Source organism: Corvus cornix, chromosome 1 (assembly GCF_000738735.6).
Source record: "Corvus cornix cornix isolate S_Up_H32 chromosome 1, ASM73873v5, whole genome shotgun sequence".
NCBI classification, from domain to species: domain Eukaryota; kingdom Metazoa; phylum Chordata; class Aves; order Passeriformes; family Corvidae; genus Corvus; species Corvus cornix.
Window position 1 is genome coordinate 86,385,173 of NC_046332.1, and position 23,652 is coordinate 86,408,824.

The window sequence follows — 23,652 nt, forward strand, 5'->3', positions numbered from 1 at the left end:
TTGGCAGGCAGCGGCCTGAGACAGGATGGTGGCAGCCAAGGGGCCCCCTCCAACCTTGCATTCTGAGGAAAGCTGATGCTGGAATGGGCTGAAAATGGGCCCAGGGCTCCAAGCAACTCCATGTTACAGTAGTCAGTCTGTGCCTCTCATCCAACTGGCTTCACTGCTGAAGCAGGAGCTTCCTGTCACATCTGACACCACACAGGTGTGATGGACATGGGGGGCTTAGCCTCCAGGGAGCTGCAGTGTGAGCTGCCCAGGTGCCTGCAAGGGCTTCTGCTCTGTGGAGCAGGGAGTTGGACACAGGTTTCCATGCTGCTGATGTTCTGGAAGAGGACAACCCCCACATCCTCAGCTTTAAGGTGTTTCCCTTGCACTGTTGTAGCCAGTTAATCTCCAGGTAAATTTTTAATCTCACAAGAGGATTAAAAATTTCCTGATTGTCTCAAGAGTTTTTATGATGAATATTAATTGGGTGGAATGTTTGAGCTGTGCCTTATTTATTATGCAGAAAAACTCCATCATTTCAGCATGCAAGATGGAGCAGGAATTTCTTCCAAGTTTAGCTATTCAAAATCAAGCCTTGCCTAACAAAAGCTGAGTTTATTATGCTTAGCCTGAGTCACAAGGGTTTGTGTTAAGTTCCTTACAGTTCTTGTTCATAGTTGAAAGTTTTAATTAAATTGTCATAAAACTCGTAAGAGCATCGGGGACTTAATATTAAGTTAATTTTAAGAAATTCAGTTTTATACTGTATCATGGAAGGGACACTGCTTTAGAAATAAGAGTTGACAACTGGCATTAGTCTTTAGACAGATCACTTCTTACACAGATGAATTCATTAGGAAAACCATGAAATGTCATTGTATTTTTCTCCAGTGCTCCATCTGAAGATGTCTTCAGCTGTTGATTTTTATTGTTGTTCTTCATTAACCAAATTTAAAAGTGTGTGGGAAGATGGTTTTAATTGTAGATATACAAGTGTAGTTTTGTTCTGTTCTGCAGCACTTGTAGGATACATCAAGAGAGCGATTCTGATAAACAACTGAAGTTTGCCTAGTGCGCTTGTGTTTATGGATGTCTTGCTCAATATATATCCTGTGTTGGGAGTTCTGTGTGGGGACATGTCTAAGAGACAAGGACATTGGAGATGCAAGTGGAGGGTGGGAATCATTCTTGTTTTAGGACAATAAGATTGCATTAGGAACTCCTACATTATTTTGCTGGGTAGGTTTGTGCATAGTTTTGAGACTTAAAAATTGAGACCAGAGCTGACTGAAAGTCAGACAGCAATTGCTGGAGCTAAACCTCTGCCCTTGGAAGGACAGACAGCACAGCTCAACTACAAACAACTGCACCTGCTGCTCCTGCAGCGCTGGCTCACAGCTTGGACTGACCAATGTCAAGTCAAGATAAAATATGCAGAGATTTGTAGCTCAACCATTACATGCAAACCTGACATGAAGCCTTTCTTGTTAATGTCACTGAAGGCTCTGGGGTATCTGCTGTGCCACTGATGTCATGCACAGAGAAAATCCTTTAAATCTGTCTTCCCACTGCATCCTTCTGCTTCCAAACCTGTACAGGACAGCAGTATGAGTAACAGTGCTCAGGAGTAACTGGCCATGAAATGGCAACTAGTTGAACTTTCCTGTTCCATGTTTTGATCTGCCATACATCATGTGTTGCTACCTTTGATTTAACATTTCCCTTTGCAAGCACTCTGTTTGAGCAGCAAGGGGTAAAGATCAGGTGAGCCAGTATGTTAAAATTGAAGGGGTTTTGTTTCCTAACTGATTTTAATAAAAATGGGAAACTTGGCACAAGAATGTTTTCTAGATGAAATATTTTTTTCTAAAGAAAAAACTCCTTTCGGCCATGCACACTGCTTTTTAATTTTTGTCATCTTTGCATGAAGAATACTATGAATTTTGTAGCAAGCCACCTGAAATAAAAGACATTTTGGCTTTGCCAGTTTGGGTACTCCAAAACAGACTTATGAGCATCTGATAAGGGTTGCTCTTGCACTGTTTTTTTACACCTTGAATCTCTCTGGGGAGGGTCTAATTCCCAAACTAAAATCCCCAAGATGATGATATCCTTTCTAACAAAATTCCTGTCTGGCTGATTTGGTGTAGGGCTGGAGCCACCAGGCTCTCCTTTTTGCCCTAGCTGTAGTGGCCAGCAGCCAGCCTGGGTGAGAGCATTGCACTTGTGCTAGGATTTGTTCCAGACAACATTCTCAGGTCTTTCAGAAGCAATTCTGCTTCAGACCTGCAGCAGTTTGGACAAGCAGTGTTATCATCCAAGGCAGTTTTCTTGCTAGCTTTGATTTTGGAGGAGAGAGGATTTCTTGTGTGGTTTAGGCCCTAGGAAAGGTTTCCTGGGTTTGAGACCTCTGTTGCCACCTTCAGAGGATGGGTTTAGTCCCTTCTTTCTCTTTGGTGCTCTTGGCTTCTTCTGCAGGACAAGGGCTGGCCTGGAGCCAGCACTTTTGGACACCATGTCCTGCTGCAGCCCAGCAGTGACACTGGGGGCAGCTGGCGGCAGTGATTTGCCTGCTGCGTCCAAGCCTCATTGCTGCAGGGCTGTGGGTGGTAAAAATGGGCTCTTTCAGCAGTTTCTTTCTGGCATCTGCAAGGTGGAAGCCTCCAGCAGCCATACTCCGCTGTTTTTTACCTTTCTTCTGGGAATCTTGGATCCTGAGGATGATTGCAGCCTCGGGGGTGTCCTAGTGACTGATGGCAGCATCAGTCGGTCTCATCACCTCCTGGGTTTGCTCTGAAATTTTCCTTTCACCCTTCCCAAGTAAGAGTGAAGCTGTGTAGGACTAAACCCCCATATGGAGTAGGCAACTCTGCTGCACAGCAGGTCTGCTCTCAGCACTGGCAGGCAGTGGCTGGGGAGGGGGAACATGCCCTGCTGAAGTCATTCCTGTCACCCATCAGTCTGGCTTGGGCCCCTTCTGGCCACCAAACTAAGTGTAAAGCAGTTTAGAAAACTCTGCAGGGGCTCCCCTCTCTCCTTTCTCTCTCTGGCTCCAGATTGCAGCACCCCTTCTGTACCAGCCTCCCTCCCCCTGTGGCAGGAAGCTGAGCAGCTTGGGGTGTCTCCCTTGCCCAGCATGTCTGTCACCCCTGCTCTTGGCTGTGGGTTTGAACTGCCAGCAGCTGCCCCAAGGTGCTGCATGGCTCTTTTCTTGCTCCTTCCTCACTGCACTCATCCTTCTTTGGCTGCCAGTGCTCACAGCTGGTGCAGTCAGGTTATGGCAACAACAGTGTCAGCCTTGAAGCCCTGAATTGAAAGTGTTTCTCCTTGGGGCAGCTCATCTGTCAATCTACCTTGAGCCAAGAGCCTTCCCTGTGCTGTCAGTGCTCAGGTTGAACTATGCACAGAGAAGCCTGGCTGTGGCTGACAGGATAAATGAGCTGTGGTGGTAATTGATGTGTTTGGAAAGGCATGAGGTGCTTTTCTAGAACAGCTCTGCAGCTTTGTGCTGCTAGAAATAAGCTTTTTTCCTGACATTGATGCAAGTGTGGTCAGAGGCAGCTGTTACTGCAAAGAGATGAGGCATTGGGTTTCAATAGTCAGAACTTAAAAATCCCACCTCTGGATTATTTCCTTCACTGAGAGTACCTAAAGCTGTTGCTGTAAGAGAGGCTTTCCTGGGCCAAGCATTGGACCTGTGAACAAGCAGCCTGAGGACTTAATTTAAACAGCCTAAATCTACGAGTAATCTGAAAACAGTGGGAATCCCACTGCAGGAAGTTGGATTAATTATATGCACTTATGCAAGTAAAGTATTTGTACTTTGATGAGGAACTGGCAATTGGTTCTCCTAAAAAGAGTAGATCTTTACAGCACAGTTGGTTTGAGTCATCAGCCCTGGAGACAGGCTACACAGTAAAATCTTTTTGTGCTTCTCTCTCTCCTTCTCTGAAAAGGCAGGTAGTGCCTGTGGGCTCTTGCCATGCTACTCACCTAAAGGGGCTGCTCAGGTGTGACTGCTGTGGGGTGGCTCCCCTTCCAGGGCAATGAGAGAATATAACTGTTGACAATAAGAACAGAATGGTTTGGGGGTTTTTCCTTGTCAGGAGACTAAAGAAACAATGTATTAAAACAGACAAAAAGCTAAGAAATTAATAGCTATTCATCAAGCTGCCCATTGCTCTAGAATACAGCTGTGCTTTCCTGATTTTCTGTGTTAGTATTCTTCAGTTGCCCTCTTACAGAAAGGTTGGTACCAGCCACCACAAATGCTAAGGAAAGAAAAATGAAATAGCATCCGTTAGTAAATTCCTTCCATGTTTCTGCACTTCTGGTTTTAGTACTCTACCCCAACTTACCTGTACAAATAAGACAGGTCTCTGTTAGAACTGGATAGTGTCCTCCTCAGCCTCTTGGGAAGACAGCCCATGGAAGCTGAGCCATTTGCACTGCAACTTGCACACTCCCTGCAGGAGCCCAGGTGATGTCCCAGCTTCTGATGAAGGAAGTCTGTGAGACCTGCTGTTGCTTCTGGAGTAAAGCTAATGTTTGTGTTCATCCTTAAATAACGGCTTAAAGAATGCAAGCCTTTCCTCCTCCCTCCGCTCCTAGGATGTGGAATGGGGAGGATTGCGAAAACAGAATAGCAGAACTGTATTTGCCACAGTGAAGCTGCAAGGGCAGTTGGCAGCAGCAAGCCTCAGCCCTTGAGGGTGAGCTGGAAATGATTGTAAAATCTGAATTTCAGAAACAAAAGGCCTGACCATTTTCAGCCCTAGAGCTTGTTCCTCAGGGCTTGTGTTCTTCCCTCCTCAAACACCCTTCTCATGCTCTGGACTGTGGATGGGGCTTGGGAGGAGAGGGGAGTCCCAGACTGATGGCTTTCCTCAGGAAAGCTGCCACAACTGCAGCCTTGCGCTTTAACCACCTGTACAGTTGCCAGATCCATTTAGTGCATAATTTGTTTTGCTCTCAGGGATACATGAGGGGTTTCTGCAAACGCTGAATTATGTAGACAAGGGTTTGATTCTTTCTGTTTGTTCCAGGTTGGAAACATTACTAGAACAGCTGAGGGACCTCGAAGTCAAGGGCAGATGCTGTCATCTTGCAAATCTTGAGGGTGAAGAGCAGCTCTCCTTTAGTCTGCCTGTGTCACCTCGCTGGACAACCTGGCCTCGGTTTGGCCTGTGAATGTCTCATCCTTGGTATCAGCAGTGATGCAAACACGAGTGTGTCTTCCAAAGCCGGCAACACATGGACCAGCTCAGAGAAAGCACTAATGCTTTTGTGGGGGAAAAGGACAATGAGCAGTTTGGATTTTAATGTAAAGTAGAGCCCTCTTATTGTACATTAATAAATATTTGGCAGGAATGAAACGCTAAAGCTGATGCCTTGGAGAAAAGAGTTAAAAAGCATAATTGTACCTTCCCTGGGCTGTTTCTGAAGAAAGTGCACTGTCAAGCAAACCCCAACCCTTGGCTGTATAAATACATCAGCTGTTTTGTGCTACTTCTGAAGTCCAGTTAATTGAATTTTCTAGGGTAGTTTTCTGCTGTAAAAACTGTAAAGTAGAATAATAGTAGGGAATGAGGGTAAAAGGATGGGGTGCTACTACTGAGAGCACTTCAGAGAGGAGCAAGGCTGAAATCATTTGCTGTCAGAGTACCGGGTTCATAGCTTGAGAGCCTTTCCCTGGAAAAGCCCACTCTGAGCAGGAGCTGGAGCCTGTTGTGCCACTCCACCACCTTTCCTCTCCTTTTGTATGTGGAGCAGATGTTCAGACATCTCAGACTTTGCCCATCTGGTGTCTCACTCTGCACAGGCAGTTTGGAGCAGCAGTACCAGCCCATGGCTACCCACTTAGGCCCATGTGAAGTGAGTGCTGTGGCCATTAAACCTATTTCTAAATACAAGGCCTACGTTCAAATGCTCTGTAAGCACTGCCCTGTTCCGTGCTTTCTCTTGGGGCAGGGTTGAAGGACAAGTCCAGCCCAGTCTGTGCCAGGCAATTTTTGGTAGGTGACCTGTGTGCAAGTAGCAGAAAGCTGCACACACTTCTGCTAGACAAGACACTGTCCCTGCTGTGCCACCCTGCCTGGAGCTGGGAAGGGAAAGACAGGAGACAGGTGGCAGCAGCATGAAGAGCCTGGCAGGCTCTGCGCCCCATGGGACCTGGCACCCCTTGGGCAGTGGGATAATGGTCAGGCTCTTGTGCCTGTGTGGTATCTGCAAACAGGGATGGTGTCAAAAGTGGGCCCACGACCAAAGCTGTGTGCCAGCTGCCCTGCAGTGAGGGGAGACCACCATTCCCACTTGGTTTTCTGTCACTTCAGATCTCTGTTCCAGCTAACGATTTTCTGGGCCATGTAATGTTGACATGATCAAAGTCTGTCATGAAACACTAAAATCTAGAGGGATATGGAAAAGAGAAAACACAGAGGTGCTTGAACAGTACTCAAAGTATTTTAATGTACATGTTGTAGCCACATTAAAGAAGAGGAAAAAACATCTTACAGAGATGAAAGACGTCACAGGATGTGATTTCATCATGCCAGAAGCTGTATGTTTCAAAGTGAAGCCAATAGCATCAAAATGCTCTTTTTCTGGCATATGAAAACCAGATCAAGAGGCACGGAAAGGGAAGAGCAAACATGTATTTAACTGATAGATTAGGCTGTTCTGATCCATCAGGTAAAGAAGCAGTCCTGTGTTTGTAGGGTTTTTAAACAGGTATAAATTCGGTATAGAGTACTTTGAACAGTTTTACTCACCCTAGTGGACTGGAACAGCTGTGCTGTGTTGGGTGACAGGTATTTACAGAGAATGATGACTGATGGAGAACATGTTGATATGCACAAAACCCCTACCAGATACCAGGTGGCTTTGAGTCACACAACAGTGAATGTCAGCCAAGGCGAGTGCAGTACCCACCTCTGTCACGAGGTGAAAGCTGCAAGTTGAGCAGCCTGTGACGGCACCATCGGTGCTCACAGGGGCACCCTGCAATAAGCCCAGCTCCACCTAAGCCCTGCCTGCCTCTGGGCGGGACCAAGGGCACTACACCCCTGACAAAACCAGCCTCTCGCAGTTCCCCCATTTCTCTCAAGCCCTTAAAGAAAATAAGGACAAGATTCAGCTGATGGAGTACGGAGTAGCAGAGTGCCACTGGCCACATACAGATCTTGGCTACTTTCCAAACCACTTGTTACCATCAGTGGATATTTTGGTAACAGCAGTTAAGCCCAATTTAGGGAAGATCTGTAAGTGTAGTTGGCTTCTAGGCTAACAGTAACAGGAGTTTAGACATGGGCCATGTGTGGACTTTACTACCCAGTGGTTGCTTTGCCAGTGTTGTTGGCAAAGCCCCATTCCTTAATCACTGACAGATTTGTCTCCCTCATCAGGCTCAGAAATGTCAATAGAAGGGGAGAGCTGCTTGCCTAGCAACAAGGGCTTACTCTGAGCAGTAGTACTCAGTTTAGCAAAACTGTCTCTCTTCATTCCACTACCACCCAGTTACACCACCCTCTTCTCAGTGAGTTTCTCACCAATTTTCCAACAGGCCATCAATCCCAGATACTGTTGTAAGGGCTGAAAACAAAAGTCAGAGCACTGCCCTTAGTAATACCTAATGCCACTGGAGGATCCCATGCTGTACATGCTGAACAGCCTCTGCTACTCCATACTTTTCAAAAGCCAGTGAGATACAGGAGGATGAAAGTAACATAGGGAAAGTTGCATGACAGCAAAATACTGTACAGCAAAAAATGAAAGCTAGTATCTTCTGCATCCTCCCTAACTAATGGAAACATGGTAATGTGACAACTATTTTGGAGAAAAGATGGCAGTAAACAGCAAAGGGAGATGGAGTAGACATGCTTAGAAGAAATGAAAAGGAAGAAAACAAAGGCCTAAGTGAGTGGAATGACTTTGCAACACAGGGCTTGTTCTCCCTGCCTTTCAGCAACCCTGTTGTGGGAGCAAGCTGCCTGGCAGGCAAGGAAAGCCTGCCCTGCTGGGCCATGGGATTTCTCAGTAGCCTCCCTCAGGGACTGCCCACTTGCCAGGGAGTTCACTCAGCACCCTACATATGGGAGCTGCATGCACCAGGGCCCTCTTTTCCCAGCTTCGGTGAAGCCATATTGCCCCAGACACCTTCCACCAGCAGGCTTTAGGGGACTCCTTTCCAAGTGTGGGTTTTACCAGTGGGGATGGAACTGGGCTAAAAAAAGCAGAAGGGAGGATCCCCCCTCTGTCCCCTTGTGAAGCAGTTGCAGACCAGCAAAGGCTGTCACAGACCCTGCCAGAAGGGACATGAATAAGCACTGCTACTCTGTCAGCATGGTCCTTTGTGCAGAGCCCAGCTCATTAGAGAGAATCAGACTAAAGCATCTGGATGTACGGCTATTCCGTACACGTGCAGGGTGCACTGCAAGGGCCAGGTACCTGACACTGCTTAGCTGTCGTCCAACTGTTTGCACAGACTGTGAAAGAACAAAGATTTTGAGAAACCCAGACATACATCCATGTATTTAATCAGCTACTAAAGTAGCAAGTTAGAGCAGGGTACCCTATAAATATTTTTTAAGCTCTCAAAAAGAAAAGAAATTAATCCCTTCAAGTACAATGCCTTCTTAACGCATGATGCGCAGGAAGAGACAATGTGTCAAGACCCACAGGTACCAAACAAAACAGACATTCTGAGCATGACTTGTAAGAAACCCACTCTCAGTACAAAAAAGTACCCAAGTGCCAGACCAAATCTCCCCCAAGAAGAAAGTGACAGTGTTCTATTTACAAGAAAATACTGCTTCAGTTAAAAATGCTAAAAACCATTCTCTTGAGTTCATATAAAAATAATTATGTCTATGTATGCACACACATATTTACATACATTTATGGCTTTCAGTGCTTCAACTTTCTCCAATAAATGAGGAAATACAAATACTCCATTACTGCTTTTTCTCCTCCTCAGGTTTTTCAGCCTCTGCTTCTGCAATTGATAAGCTGCCACTACCATATTTTTTCACTCGGGTTTCTACTCTGGCAAGTCTCTGTTTCACCTTTTGTTGAGCTGAGGAGTATTCTGCCAAGAGCCTCGCAAACCTAGTCTGCAGCGTATCCAGAGCTACTTCAAGTCGTCCTATTTTTTCTTCCAAGTCTTTTGGGTCAGCTCCCGCTTTTGCTGCCTCCTCATCTATTAAATTGTCTTTCATTAGAATTTGACGTCCTTTCTCTTCCAGAGCCTTTTTGGCTTCTGGATATTCTGTGAGAGCTTCCATTAAATCATCCTTAGACAAGCAGAACAAATCAGAATAACCAATACTCCTAATGTTGGCTGTCCTCCTGTTGCCAGATTTGCTACCTTTGATGTTTAGGATGCTGATTTCACCAAAGTAGCTGCCATCACTTAGGACTACAAATTGGGTTATGCCATCATCCGCCACCACAGCCAATTTCCCCTCTTTGATAATGTACATTTCTCTTCCAATATCTCCTTTTTTGCAAATGTAGTCCCCAGGACTGAAGACTGTAGGTTTCAGTTTCAGCACCAGCTCAATGAGAAGTCCAGCTTCACAATCCTGGAATATACGCACTTTCCTCAGTGTGTCCAAATGGACATTGATGGCAATTTCAGCTTTCAACTTGTCAGGCAGATTTTTGAGAACTTCCTTCTCATCCACTGTTTTCTTGTTGGTCCAGAGGTAATCAAACCACTTAATAACCCTGGCTTCCAAATCCTTAGTCACTTTTCGGAATTGCATGTACTGTTTAATGGAATCCACTTTGGCCTGGAACTCTGCCCTGGAAGCATTCATGTTGGAAATCATAGAGCCGACATTACCGACAATGGTAGCAAAGATGAGCACGCCCACCAGGAAGTCGATGACCACAAAGAGATACTCCTCATCTTTCACGGGGGGCGGTGTTTCTCCAATGGTTGTCAGCGTGAGGGTCGACCAGTACAGGCTGTAAATGTACTTCCTGGACAGGCGCGCGTACTCCGGAACAGACACGTTGGGATACACCCAGGAGTCGGTTCCAAACCCGATCACCTTCGATATCGCAAAGTATATACACGCGTTCCAATGGATGATGATAAGAATGTACAACACGAGATTGCCGATACGGAACATGTTCGGATAATTTGTCCTGGTCTCAGTACGGTCAAAAAACTCGAAGAGCCGAGCGATCCTCAGCAAGCGGTTAAATCGGAGCTCAGGGTAGTTCAAACCAAGCTTGACATATGCCAGGTCCGTTGGCACAAGAGACAGCACGTCCAGTTTGAACTGCATAGTGCTGGTATAATGTTCTCGTAATTTCTTCTCGTCCTTAACTAGCAAGCCTTGTTCAAGGAAGCCTTCGGAGAATTAAAAGGATTTTACTTGTTAGAATAAAAATACCATCAGCAGTAGTGAGTGACTTACATTTCAGACCTGAGCATGTTAAAATTTGTACTGTTATGCCTACAGACATTGATACACTATGAGGTCATTTAATTGCATATTTAAATATTTCAATCAAGTTTCAAAGCTGATATATAATGATTAAGAACAATGACTCTATTATCACCGCAGTGCTCTCTGAGGCTTTCCACTCTATTCTGGGACAGCTGTATCTTTTTCTTGTAAGTATCTTTGCAAAAAAAAAAGAGTCTAATTTTTCATGAAGCAATGGCCTGAGTCATAACTAAAGTTAAGCAAGTATTAAGCAATTGCATATAAAATAGGAGTGGAGTATTTTTAAATCAATACCAAGTAGGTATAATGGATTGTTGGAAACTTTTTCCAAACAATATAGATATCCTTGAAATAAAGAAATACAGTTACCTCCCTCCCTAAATCATGTTTTTCCTCTTGTGTCCAATGTTAAAACCGACAGGATTTTCCTTGGTTTGCACTTTTTTGTGTTTCTAGTGAGAGAGCTACTAAGCGGAATTTCACACATCAATATTTCTTCATTACAAAGACTTTGAAAAGTATTAGATTAAAAAAATTTACGAGTAGATCTAAACTGCAGTAAGAAACCTTTACTGCAGACAGTACAGCCACAGTGCTCTTTTGTGCCTCTGAGAGCATTAAAAATGTTCCACAAGGAACAGTCTATGCACTGCAATATACTTGCTGCAATTGCAAGTGGAGATAGCCAACTGTTGGCCAACCGGGCTATTCAGGAGAAAAAGTCCACTGAGAAAAAACCAAAGCATTCCCAGTATATCCAGGATTATCACATTTGATTAATCCCTTAGCAATCTAAAGTTTTCTCAGGGAAGTATCTGCATTTCTTTGTGCCCGACATAGCACGTCTGTATTTCTGGAATGTGTGGTATATCTGTAGATGCCTCATCTATTTGTGTGTATCTGGCTTTGGATCTGCAAACTGATGGCAACTACAAATGGAAGTAGCTCCTGTGCTATGCATGTGTTGCTTCCCAGAAAACTGCTGAAAAAGCTGGTCAAATATGCCCTTTAGTTATACAACTAAACAGAAAAGCTGGCTAGCCTGATGAATTTCTGATACACAATTATGCAAATTAACGTTGAAAACACCTTCCTCCTGAAGGGAGATAAAATCTCTCTGCTTTTTGTTCCCTTATGGAACTAAAGTCTTCTAGTAAAATCTTTTGAAAGCATTAGAATACAGGCTATGCTAAACACTACCAGCTGCTGACACATGAATCTTTTCTGTTTCACAGTGTACAGTCACCAAATAGGTGAAATGCAGTCCAACTGGTCCTGCAGCTAGACAGAAAAGCACCATGGAGAAGCTGATGATCAGAGTAGTTGTGGGGCTACCCAGATCTCAGTTCAAAGGCAGATCCTGCCCTCAGACAGCAGGAAGCCACACTCTTCCCCAAAGGCTTCCAGGGCAGATGGACCTTGCAGGTTCACAGGAAAAGGCAGCAGGCAAAGGCAGAGCCAGGAGGGACTGTTAAGAGAGTTGACAAAGATTTTGCCACCTAAAAGAAGCAACTTCTTTCTTGGAGTGCCTGGAACTGCAGCAGACACCTGCACTGATGCATTCGGGAGATGCATCCAGCAATTCTGCAGTTGCAAGCCAGGCAGCAAATTCAAATTCCAGCCAGGCTTTAACAGCCATATAATCATTATCAGGACAACTCATGGAAATTTGTAACTTGCCTTGCCTGGACATGCCTAATTTCTGCTCTGTTCTTTCCCATTACAGTAACAGATACAACTGCAGAAGCTAAATTTAGTTGGCACATTTGACATTTTAACTACACAAAGAAGATTAAGCCCTCCCATCCTGCCCCAAATACAGCAGTCTTGTGATTTAGGCTGGTACCTGAAACTGACTTTCCTGTTGAAAAAGGTACTTGCTAAGTTTAAGAATTTGGCTTGCCATGACTTGTGTGCTTCCCACATGACAGCATTTTTAGCCCGTCTTGTAATTATGTTTACAACTCGTCACAGGCCATAATTAATATCAAGCTGTTAGTATGACTTTAAATAAATAAATAGATAAAATTGGCAAGATGTTAAAATGAAAGATTTATAATTACTCTCATTTTTTTAATGATCAGTGTTGTTTTGGACCCTTTCAAGGGACGTTTTGAGGCTGTGTCTGTACCAGTGACGAGAATGAGACAGGAAATGTTTTCTGGCCCAAGACTAGCTACCACGACAGCTTCTATTCACATGTAAGTTCTTCCAGGCCCCTCCAAAAACACCACCATGAACAACACCCAACCTCCGCTGTCTTCCTAGCTGTGCCCAGACACCAGGTGTTCACTAGCATGGACCAAAGTGCAAGCACCAAAGTGCATCAAGGACTATTCAGCAACTTGGTGATATGGTTCATTGTATGTCATTACTTAGGCCTATATTACAACCTTGTTCAGTTTAAAACAGATAGCACTTTAGGGTTAGAATCTCAGCCTGCCTGGATTACAGAAACAGGGGCAAGAAGTTGAAAAGAACCACTTCACGCATAGCATGGCACAGCCCTCACAGATCCTCTGGGTTCACACTTCCTCCAGGAAGGCAGGACCTAAGCAGAGGTTCCCAGGTTAAACCTATCCCATCACCAGGCAGTGGGAAACCCAGCCAGGACCTTGTAGAGGCTGCAAGAAGCACAGCTGGTGGCAGAGGGGCTGCACTGCCTGTTCCCAGTGTAGGACCTGAACAGACTGAAGTCTGAGACAGGTGCCAGGTGTTGCACTTGACTAACTCAATAACCACTTCTGACCAGGATGCTGCACAGCTTGGTTAAGAAAACAGCACTTGTGAGGTGCAGTTGGTTTCCTGCCCCAAGTGCCCTATTGTCCCTTCCCCACACAGCCTGTTACAGTGGCTATTCACTCAGTATCTGGCATGCCTGTTACTGACAGAACTGAATTTACAGACAAGTGAAGAGCAAGTGTTGGAATGTCCAGTCTTAAAAAAATCCAAACTGATCAGACATTTAATCTTCCCAAAGCCTCCAGTGTTGCATTCTGACAGGATATTACAGTGGTCAGACCCCACAGGGGAATCTTTGTTTCCACCCTTTATATACAGGCAGCATTTGAAAACACTAAAATCCCAGAAGGACTCACCTGTTCTGAATCTGACGAGCATGTCAAGAAGATAGATAATATCAGATACATAATCCAAGAACAGCCACATTTTAATATGGTCCATTTGTAGCTCATCAAAGCAGGCTCTAAAGAAACAAAAGATTTAAAGAAAAAAAATTAGGCCAACTGCATAAGCAGAGTACTTGCATTATGTGTCCTAGCAGCATGTTAGTGCACATTTCTGGAACAGAAATATTACAGGCAGCATATCTCCATGCCCAGACATCTGCACACTGGAGCTATGTCCAAACAGACACCAGGATCTTTCAGAATTCAAAGGTGTTCTGGACAGGAATAAAACTCAAACACATATATGCCACACAAGTGCACTTATGGAGGATTACACATATCCCTACAATTAAAACTGCACCAGATTTCACAGAATAAACATCTCCATGAAAATAATTCCCAAATAAAAGATTTTTTTCTCAGTGGCAAGCCATCCTCATCTCTCCCTACCATCTTACACAGTGTAAGGAAACCATTTCCACAGCCCCCCATCACTTTCACTAAAGCTGATTTCCACATTCTACCATGAAAAAAAATACTCGAGTTAAATCTTCGTGCCCTTCGAGCATCCAAAAGAGGCACTATATGAATTTAAGAGGCCCCACCACTGCCCATATTCCTCCCTTCTGTTGTCTCCTGGGTAATGAGAAGCCCTCGTTCCTGGCGCAGTGCTTAGGGAGACGGCTGCAGTGCCCAGGACACAGCTCAGCCGCCAGCCAGCAGGTGGCACACAAAGGCCACACCAGCGCTCATGAGGATGCTCAGGATGAGGTTGCAAGTTACATCCACCTGCTTTTAGACAAAAAGGGAAAAAAAAATAAACACTGGCACCTACTCCCAGTGGTACGCATAACATATATCCCAAGGGGTATATGAACTGTAAATCTTCTAGGTAAGTCACCCAAAAGATACTGCAGGGAGATAAGAGAGTGACTTACATAGGAAACATAGTGATTGAAATGCAAAATTGTTACTAACTAAAATCCGTACCTGCACACTAGCATACACCAGTTATAGAACACGGGTGCTGCAATTATGGTCAGCCAGTTGTAGTACAGATTGCTTGAAGGATCTATCACAAAGACCTCTTTTTTCTGCCTGAAAAGCAAAACATGCAGATTTACACTGAAAATGTAAGCAAGCAACCTGCTGGATCTCCCTATTCTTGAGACTGCTCATCTCATCATAAACTCACAGCTACCTGAGAAGAGAAAGTATCCATGCAGGCAGTGCAGATGGGATACCAGGGAGCCCATCTGACAAGCTCTATTTCTTTGTTTGACCCAACTTTGGAAAAAGTAAGAGTGGAAAGAGAAACACAGACATTCGTGTCTCCCAGGCTGAAACCCACAGCCTTGTGTTTTAAGCACCACAATGAAAAAAAAGTTAATTGTTAAATGTTTCTTATGATCACTCTGGTTAGAAGGTTACCTTTCATCACTAGAGAAAGAGCCTTCCTTTGCAGGCTAATTTTTGATTTGTAGCAAATTCTATTATGGAAATGACTGCATAAGCACACATTTGAACAAGTAAAGCACATGTATTCAAATACATGTCTGTAAAAGTAAGAATCTTTGTGTGCATATGCACATACAGTGTGTGTGACTAAAGCTGAAACATGTCTTAGTATGTAAAGGCAAATTTCACACATTCACAGTCCTGGCTCCTTAGGCCTCACAACAAGGAAGTGATGCTAAAGGAAGCATACAGGCCTGGAATGTAAAGACTTAAAGAACAGCATGACTAATGGCAAAGAGTATGCTCAGAAGTGCCCACCTCCAGCATGAGAAAGGTTGATATGGAATAGAGAGCAATTAGGCATGTAATCAGAGGAAATATATATTAGTGGGTTTGAGGTCCACAGCTGCAAAATTATTTCAACAGTAAAAGTGTGATCTATGGACTGTATAATAGTTGTGTGAGCAGGCAGTGGTTGAATACATATTTGTGTGACTTTTCCTAATCTCCAAGAATGTAAATATATTAAAACGAAATTATAATTTATTTCATATTTGTGTGTATTTCTGGCATTACCATTGCTGTCAGCTGAATGTCCAGGTGATGTGAGTAAAGGAAGCAGCTTTAATCTAAAAAGTTTGGGTTGGACTTGATGATCTTAGAGGTCTCTTCCAAACTGGTGATTCTGTGATTCTGTGAAGTATTTACTTTACCATCTTCACTACTGGTTTTAAACCATTTCTTCTAGAAAACTGGTCACCACCTCAAAACTGGTGATCATGAAATATGGTCTTTATATGTCAGAGTACACTACCTTATAGACATTAAAACATTAATTTTCTTTGACAAAATTTTTCAAAACACTTTCGGCTACTGCAAAGCTCAGTCTTTCACTACAGAGTAATTAAAGCCAAAAGAGAGTGCTTAGAACAAAGGCTTTCTAATTGGAAAAAAAAATTAAAAGCTTTGATTAATAAAGATCTTAAGATCAATCAGATTCCATTTGGAATGCCCCCAAGTCTATATAGCATGTGCCACCATATACATACATATAAACCTACAGTATATTACTCTAACATACTCCTCAACTGTGAAGTCCACTCAAATACGTTCTCTTTTTATCTGCCATCATTGTTACTTTCAATCACTGGAAATACAAATGGTACCATATTTCGGTCAGCTTTAGGGGAACAAAGCAAGAACAGGATCCATTTCTGTCAAAAGCATTCAAATTACCTCATTTTGTTGCAGAAATACACCATCCCCTAACCAAGAGAAGCAAATTTTAGTGATCACTAGCAATGAACTGCACCATATTAAGTAATTAAATATACTAGTCAGTGAAATAACTAAACTTACTAGCAAACCTTTAATTTTCTACATGTAAGATATTTCTACATGGTAACACGAGCCAGACTTTTGGTTCATCTGCTCTGAATCGTTATGGAAATTCTGGAACAATGAAAAGTCTGTGCAGCTCTGCAAAGCAAGCTGCTGTCCTAAAGTGTTCTCATAATTAAAGAGTGATCTTCAACTCAAAGTAACCAGAGGTAGCTCAATTCCCTTTTACTGACATAGGAAGCTGTTTCTGAGAGATCTAAACACAGGTCTTCAAGATGAAACAACTTTGCTGAGCAGTTGAAACCTTCCCAAAGGGGAAAATGTATTAAAGATTTGACAAGCTAAGAATCTGCAGTCTACAGAACAACAGTTGTAAAAGTGTTACAGTGAAATGCTATACCATGTTCTGCAGTGTAGGAGACGTGTTACAATCACACATACATTCTTTATACTTACTCTTCCTTTTTCTTATCATCTTTTTTGTCATCTTTTTTGTCATCTTTCTTTTCCTCTTTCTTTTCCTCTTTCTTTTCCTCTTTTTTCTCCTCTTTAACCTCTTTCTTTTCTTCCTTTTTGCTGTGCAACATAATGCAAGGCTTAGCAATATTACCAATACTGAGTGGTTAAGGGGGAAGGTGGAGGTTTGGGAAACTAGACTAGACCCCAGACAGAGTAGGACAGGGATCCAACTGGAAAAGAGGGTTTACAGGCTGAGACCTCTCACTCTGACACCACCACACCATCACATCAGGTAACCAGCTGGCTGATTCTCTGCCTTAGTCACCCACACCTTCTTGACCTTTTCACACATCAGTGTACCAGGCTGATTTTAAGTAAATGCTTTCAGTTTGACTGACTCTTAAGAACCCAGGCATCTAAAAAGAAACCTATCAAAGGATGACAGAATGTGAAATGGCTTAACAAACTGTCAACTTTCTTTGCACAGCCAAAACCCCACTGTGACTGTCTGAAGCTTTCATGGTAATTATACAAAATGAGGCTAAATCTCCTCTCATGCTTATTTAAAACCAGCAAAATTTTAATTAATTAATTGCCTCTGCATCTGACTTGCCCCATTCTTAGGTTTGTCTGAACAGAAGAGTCTTGTAATATGTTAGCTTATGCAGACAAGCCCACAAATACTTTTCAAACTTGCAGAAAGTTAATGTCTCTCTCAAGATTCTGTCAATACTTTATCTTAAAGCTAGATTTGCTACATGCCTTGGTCAAGAATCATGTAATGTGATGTGAAGAACCGTCCTCATTTACACGAGCAGAAAATCCATCATCTGAGATCTCCTTCTTTTTTATTTGAAATTTGTCTAGTCCTTGAAGCAGAAAGTGCCCCCCTTAGACAGAAAAGCCTAAGAGTGCTCCTCACACTACAGTGTATGTGGGTAACGAAACTCCCCACACATAATGTCTGGTTTGAATGAATGCCATGGATTCCTGCTCCCTTGGGAGCTTTGTGTTCTCCTCTGAACGGCCAAGACTGGGTCTGAGTCTCCCTTTGCACTGGTGTCAAGCATGGACAAATTAGTTTAATGACAGCAACATCCCACAGCAAGGACAGAATATGCAATAATGCTGCTTGCAGGACTTGTACTTTCCATGCACACTTGCTCACATTGCTCAGGCCAGAAAGGTCTGTGCTGTGAATGGCAGTCACATCTAGGAATGTGCTTGTTACAGGGAGAAAGGAGGGCTCCAAAGGAGATGACAGCCACCAATTTTAAGATAGTAGCAGCTTTCACCAACCAGCAGTGAGCACCTGTTCCAGTTCTCACCCTTAGACATTTCCATAGTGATGCACCACCACAGTGTTCTTTGGAAAAGCCAAGACTCATTTGCTAAAAAATGCTGAGATCCTCCACTCTGCCACATCCGGGGAAATACCTACCAAGCTGACCAACACCACTGAAACCTTCAAAATTACACAGTGCAAGGGAGTAAAACTGGAGGGGAAAAGAACCTTTGGCTTGACTGATCTTCTATTTCTACATGCATCTCAAATCAAAGAAAGAGTTTTTCATTTGCCAAGGCTGATTTCCTACACAGCAGTGGGAACTGCTGCTCAAAAATTTATTTCTGTCACTGACTGCCCAGAACTTTAACACTTCATTTTCCAATCTGCCCCCAGAACTCCTCCCTGTTTAAAAAACATGTCAGGACTTCACTGCAGATTACTATGCATGGTGTCTGATCTAAAGGCAAATGCACAGTTGCTGCTGTTAGCATTAACATAGCTCCTCAACACTTCAAATGCCTGGCATTCTTACCAGAAAGGCAGAGTTACGAGTAAACAGAATTTTCAAAGGGTAGGGCCACTGTATATTTGTGGCTCTTGGTATGCAGGGAAAAGTAGGCTGAGATTGAGAATCCATCAAAAAGTCTCAGTGGTGGTGAACTTTGGAATATTTTGACAATTCCAGCTGCCTCCTATGATTAAGTTTTATTTTTTAAAAAGTGAAAAAACTTTATTTCACACAACATCTAACACCAATACTTTTTTTTTCTGGCCTGAGATCTCCTATAAACTCATCTGTCAACTACAGGTATCTTTCGTAAGTGAGGTTCTTCCATTTATGTTGCCTCTGTTCATCTTTCTGTTGTGGTAACTCCCAACTTGTCCCCCTCCCATCTACTTGCAGTCTGGCAATGGAAGTCACTCAGAGGAAATGGCTGGCTAAAATCAAAGACTTGAAAGCACCATGTACAGTTCCCCAAGTCCTGGCACACTTAGGTCTTTAACATAATGAAAACTCCACATTTCTTTTTCTTTACCAGTGACACTGAATAAACTGGAATCCAGTAACTAACAAAACAGTTTATGTCTGTTCTCTTTGACCCCAACACAGCAGCATCCATGCTGTGTTTCTAAGCCGTGTGCAGCTTTAGACTTAGAAAACTACTTCATCAGCCCTTACAAAAACACTGTTATAGTCTTTGAATGAGTCAAATATTTGCATTTCTCATCTGTCAAGTACTTTGCAAATCAAGTATGTTTCAGACTGTTTGGCAGGTAGACAGACAGGTCTTGTCTTCATTTAAAAATAATGAAACATTGAAAGGATGAAAGTTTTGCCCAAGGTACATGAGTCATTGTCAGAAACAGAGTAAGGCAGAAGTATTTCTGTCCTAATCAGTCCTTTGGGCTCTGTCTAGCAGGCTTGGCTCCAGGCTTATAGCATTTCTTTTACACCAGTCTAAATAAAAATCTGCACATTTCTGTCACTGTTCACTGCACACAGATTTTCCTTTTGAATAAAAGTTATGCAAACCAAACCAAAAAGTTGCTTTAGGAGCAGGAATATCTCTTGTTCAGCTATGTGCACAAAGGTTTTGCAGCATCATTTAGAAGGTACAATTTAAACTTGCCTATGATAGAATTACTTGGAGAAAAAAAACCCCAAGAGTTTCCTAGAAGTATCTCTGACACAATCAGAAGATGTACTGATTATTTTTAAATTTTTTGTTTTCATCTGGAAAGCAATGAAAAAAATTCCTATCATTATGCATGAGAACAGATCTGCTGCTGGATACTAAAGAGCAGATGTGTCTTCAGATAGCTGTGGTCTAAGACAAACAACAAACATTGGTGCTGGGTGAATTTAAATTGCAGGAGCTCTTCACATTGTTCCATAAATTTCTCTTTGGTGTAACACTGTGAAATAGCTTGTCAATGATATTAAATAGACTCAAAAGGACAACTTCTGTCAGAGCTTCTGTGGCAATACCAGCCTTATTATGGTGCCTGTCACTCACTCTAAAACAACAGTACCTGCTGAACTGAAACACACACTTTAAAAAGATGCACACATAAGTGGGTTTTGGTGCCCTCATCAGTATCCACTTCTCATTTGACAACCTGAAATTTTTGGGGCACTTGATTTGCAAAAAGGGACCACTGTGTTAAAAGAGGAAGACCATTATTATATATTAATATATGAATCTCATTTAAAAACTGAAAAAATAATGCATCAATTGGCAATGCAGTAAAATCAGCCAGCTGAACTACAGAAGGTAGGGACTAAATGCTTAGTTAAATTCACTCCTTGAGAGGAAAGGGTAACTTCAGACAAAAAGAAGTTCACAGGGAGCACAAAGGATGCTTTTCATGCTAAGAAAACTAGATCTTTCTCTATAATAAAACTATATTCTTAGGATCTCTATAATAAAAATATATTCTTAGGAAAGGATTAGGAAGAACTAAGGAGTTTACACTACAAATGTTACTAGGCTGGATAGGGAAAAAGAGAAGCTGCTGGTAGTAGAAAGGTCTTTGGAAGTTAACAGTACTTACTCTTCATTGGTGTTGTTGCTAAAGTTGACATTGAACCTGGCCAAGGGCCAGTGACTGCAAGCAAGTTAAATAAAACACATTAAAGAGTGTAAAGACTGCTGGTATTTCACACACGTGTTTACCGACACAACAGACCGACTCACGAGCTTCTCACATACACTCTGATAAGATTATCAAGGTCCCTTTTTACTGCTTTGATAAGCCCCTTTGCATAACTACTTCAAGGCACCAGTTCCTTTTTGCCATGTGCCTGGCATACACATTTGTGACCACATCTGATGTCTGAAGCCTGTCCTTAGGCGTATTAGTGCATGGCAAGATGCACCTCACTATTTTTAGGCCTGTACTCATTGGGCTACTATTTTAAGCTTTCCTCAATCCTTTCAAGTCTTCTTCACAGATGCAGTGTCAAGGCTTGTGGATAAGTAACGAGCATACCTACCACTGCTGCAGAATTAAGCCTTCATGATACAACAACGGAGAGTTACTGTCAACCAGCAACAGCATAGAACTGAGAAGGCTCTGAGAATGGATGCTCTTAAATTCACTTCAAATAGCCTTATACAGAGGTTTGTTGGCCCAGGATCAATGTAGTTCTCTCTAATTACTTCCCATCTGCAGTTGTTACTGATCCAGACACCTGAGAAATCAGGCAACAATCTGGCTTATTCAATAAAACGTGCTCTTGAGCTGAATTTCTAAGGAGTAGATCAAGTGATAATAATAAGGCTGTGCTGGACCACAACAAATCAAAGTAACCTGTACAATGCACAGACCTTCAACGGTTTTTGCTTTAATCTGAATTACTTGCTGAGATTTTTGAAATTAATTACTTGCTTACCTACCAATCTTTAATTATGCAAAAAAATATGGGACTCTCTGCTTCAAAGCCTATGCCAAACAGAAAGTCAGCTTTTGTCTTAGGACTTCATTTTCCCATTTTAGCTGGAGTTAAATTTAAAACACTATATCAACCATTTATAAAGTAATAATAATTCATCAAATCAAAAACTGTAAACACATAAAGGCGTCTCTTTTGTTTTACTGGAAAAAAATTAAGACTAAGCCTGCCTTCCATACCAAAGACTGTGTATGTGCTAGTAAGTGAAATCAGCATCCAAACGATTTTGTCATTTCTGCATCAGAAACTTTCTGTATTGTTATCAGATGGACTTATGAGTAAGTATAACAAAGTAATGACACATTTTGCACAACTGCTTCTTTGAGTTTCCTAACACTTGCATATAATGCACATTAAGATCCTGAAAAAACAAAAGTAGAAACATCCTAGATTCTTGAAATAGAAATTGCATTCTCCCTCAGTCGAGAGCAGTTTAGCAACATCAAGTTGCGTATGATAAAATTCCAGTTCTGAGAAATTATTCTGCCTGAAGCAGCATGATCAAAATCCTTTACTTCATGATCTTGGTCACAGTGTGTTTGAGGGCGAAAGAAAAAGTCTGCTGAAAGTGCAGCACTTCAGTTAGTGAAGATTCCTGGGCAGCATTAGATACTCTGTTCATCTCCCATGCTAAGCTCCCTACCCTCTTCTTAAAATACAACTTACATCCTAATTACCAAGAAAACACCTTAACTTGAGTCATCTTCACTTAAAGTACAAACATGTCTTCTTACCTGCTTGCTCCCCCGGGCCGCTCACGGGCACCCAGAAAGGAGCGGATATTGCTTTGCCTGGTGGACACCTCTACGAGCTCCGGCCCTCTGATACGTTCTAGGAAAGAATCAGGCCTTTGGTCTTCATGGTGCAAGTGTCTCATGGCCCATGACCTTACAGATAAGACAAATCGTGACAGCCTGCATGGAACACACATACAAAATCAACTGAACCAGACAGGAACGTGAGATGCCTTAAAACATCCACACAAACACCAGCCCAGGAGTATTTTTCTCCACATCTCCACCTGTTACGAAATTAAATGTGATAGAGTAACTGTGTGAACCCAGTCACTTTCCACAATTTCACAGATCACTTTCTGCAGTGGATCAGAAAAATACCTCATGCAACAGTTCCTATTCTACTGTATCAGCTCTGCAAGAGCAACAGAATATTCTTGCTGAGTATGGGGCCTTTACATCTCAAAGTGAAGTCTATCAGATTCAGGTGTCTTAGATCCTTGAGAATTTCCATTCAAGAGCCATATTATGCTACACTCATATTTAAATTGCTAGGCATTCACGTTTACATCAGAAACTTCCTTGTATATTCAGAGTATATATAACTGTAGCTACACACACATGTAATTCAAACTGTCCTGAAAAAGGGTAAAGGAAACTATAAACAAAGATTAAAATGCAAGTTCTCAGTATTAATTTATATATTCATGTGCTTTATTTTTACACAAAAGACACATCTATAATCTTTTTTTCATCTAAACTCAACTTCTTGCAGACTTTGTAATCTACATCTGGCAGTGTCATTATCCGACAAGCAAACAGGGAAATACTAGTTTATTCTCCACTACTCAAAAGGCTGAAGTGTAAACAATACTCTTTAACCCTAGTTTTAAAATAATTTTGTTCTTTGCTCTTTGAAAAACACTATGCTTAAACTGACTGTGATCTGTGCTGTGTCCAACAATGGTATCTGAAGGCAGAGCCCTGCAGACTCAGATGCAAAGTAGACACAATAAGGTTTTGAAGCTCCACTGGGACAGGTTTAAGTCCCAGTAAATTAAACAATTTAAGACAATGGTTGGCTTTAATGTTGCTGGCTAAGGCTCCAAATGCATTATAAACGTAACTGGATTCTAAAAACTGAGAGAAATTCTTGCACTCAAAACACAAGATCCCTCTTCTCCTCCCCTGCCAGAGCCATCTACCAAAATGGAACAATCATTATGTTTTATTTGATAGGAAACAAACATTGCACCAGCTATCAGCCAGAACCAAACACTTACCCATTTATTTTACAGTCGGCCTCACTTCATGCATTTCCCCAGCATTTAATGTATTT

General features: G+C 42.4%; 2 protein-coding genes across 12 annotated transcripts in view; one reads left to right on the forward strand and one right to left on the reverse strand.

Moving 5' to 3' along the window:
* UBE3A (ubiquitin protein ligase E3A) overlaps positions 1-4,621 on the forward strand; it is a 60,555-nt gene extending 55,934 nt beyond the window's left edge. For all 9 annotated transcript variants that reach the window (XM_039548290.1, XM_039548307.1, XM_039548309.1 and 6 more), the window contains one exon: positions 8-4,621. The gene's annotated coding sequence lies outside the window, so the exon portion shown is untranslated. The remainder of the gene's footprint in view (positions 1-7) is intronic.
* Positions 4,622-6,428: 1,807 nt separating this feature from the next.
* CNGA3 (cyclic nucleotide gated channel subunit alpha 3) overlaps positions 6,429-23,652 on the reverse strand; it is a 30,648-nt gene continuing 13,424 nt past the window's right edge. Inside the window, exons 4-9 of one of the 3 annotated variants that reach the window (XM_019282799.2) lie at positions 22,314-22,466; positions 20,679-20,732; positions 16,832-16,951; positions 14,567-14,674; positions 13,547-13,653; positions 6,429-10,348 (exon numbers count right to left, since the gene is read on the reverse strand). In XM_019282799.2, the coding sequence (XP_019138344.1) occupies positions 8,940-10,348; positions 13,547-13,653; positions 14,567-14,674; positions 16,832-16,951; positions 20,679-20,732; positions 22,314-22,466 (1,951 nt within the window). In that variant the 3' untranslated portion in view covers positions 6,429-8,939. Of the gene's footprint in view, positions 10,349-13,546; positions 13,654-14,566; positions 14,675-16,831; positions 16,952-20,678; positions 20,733-22,313; positions 22,494-23,652 lie in introns of all 3 variants that reach the window. The other 2 variants (XM_010394208.3, XM_010394206.3) reach the window with 2 other exon arrangements.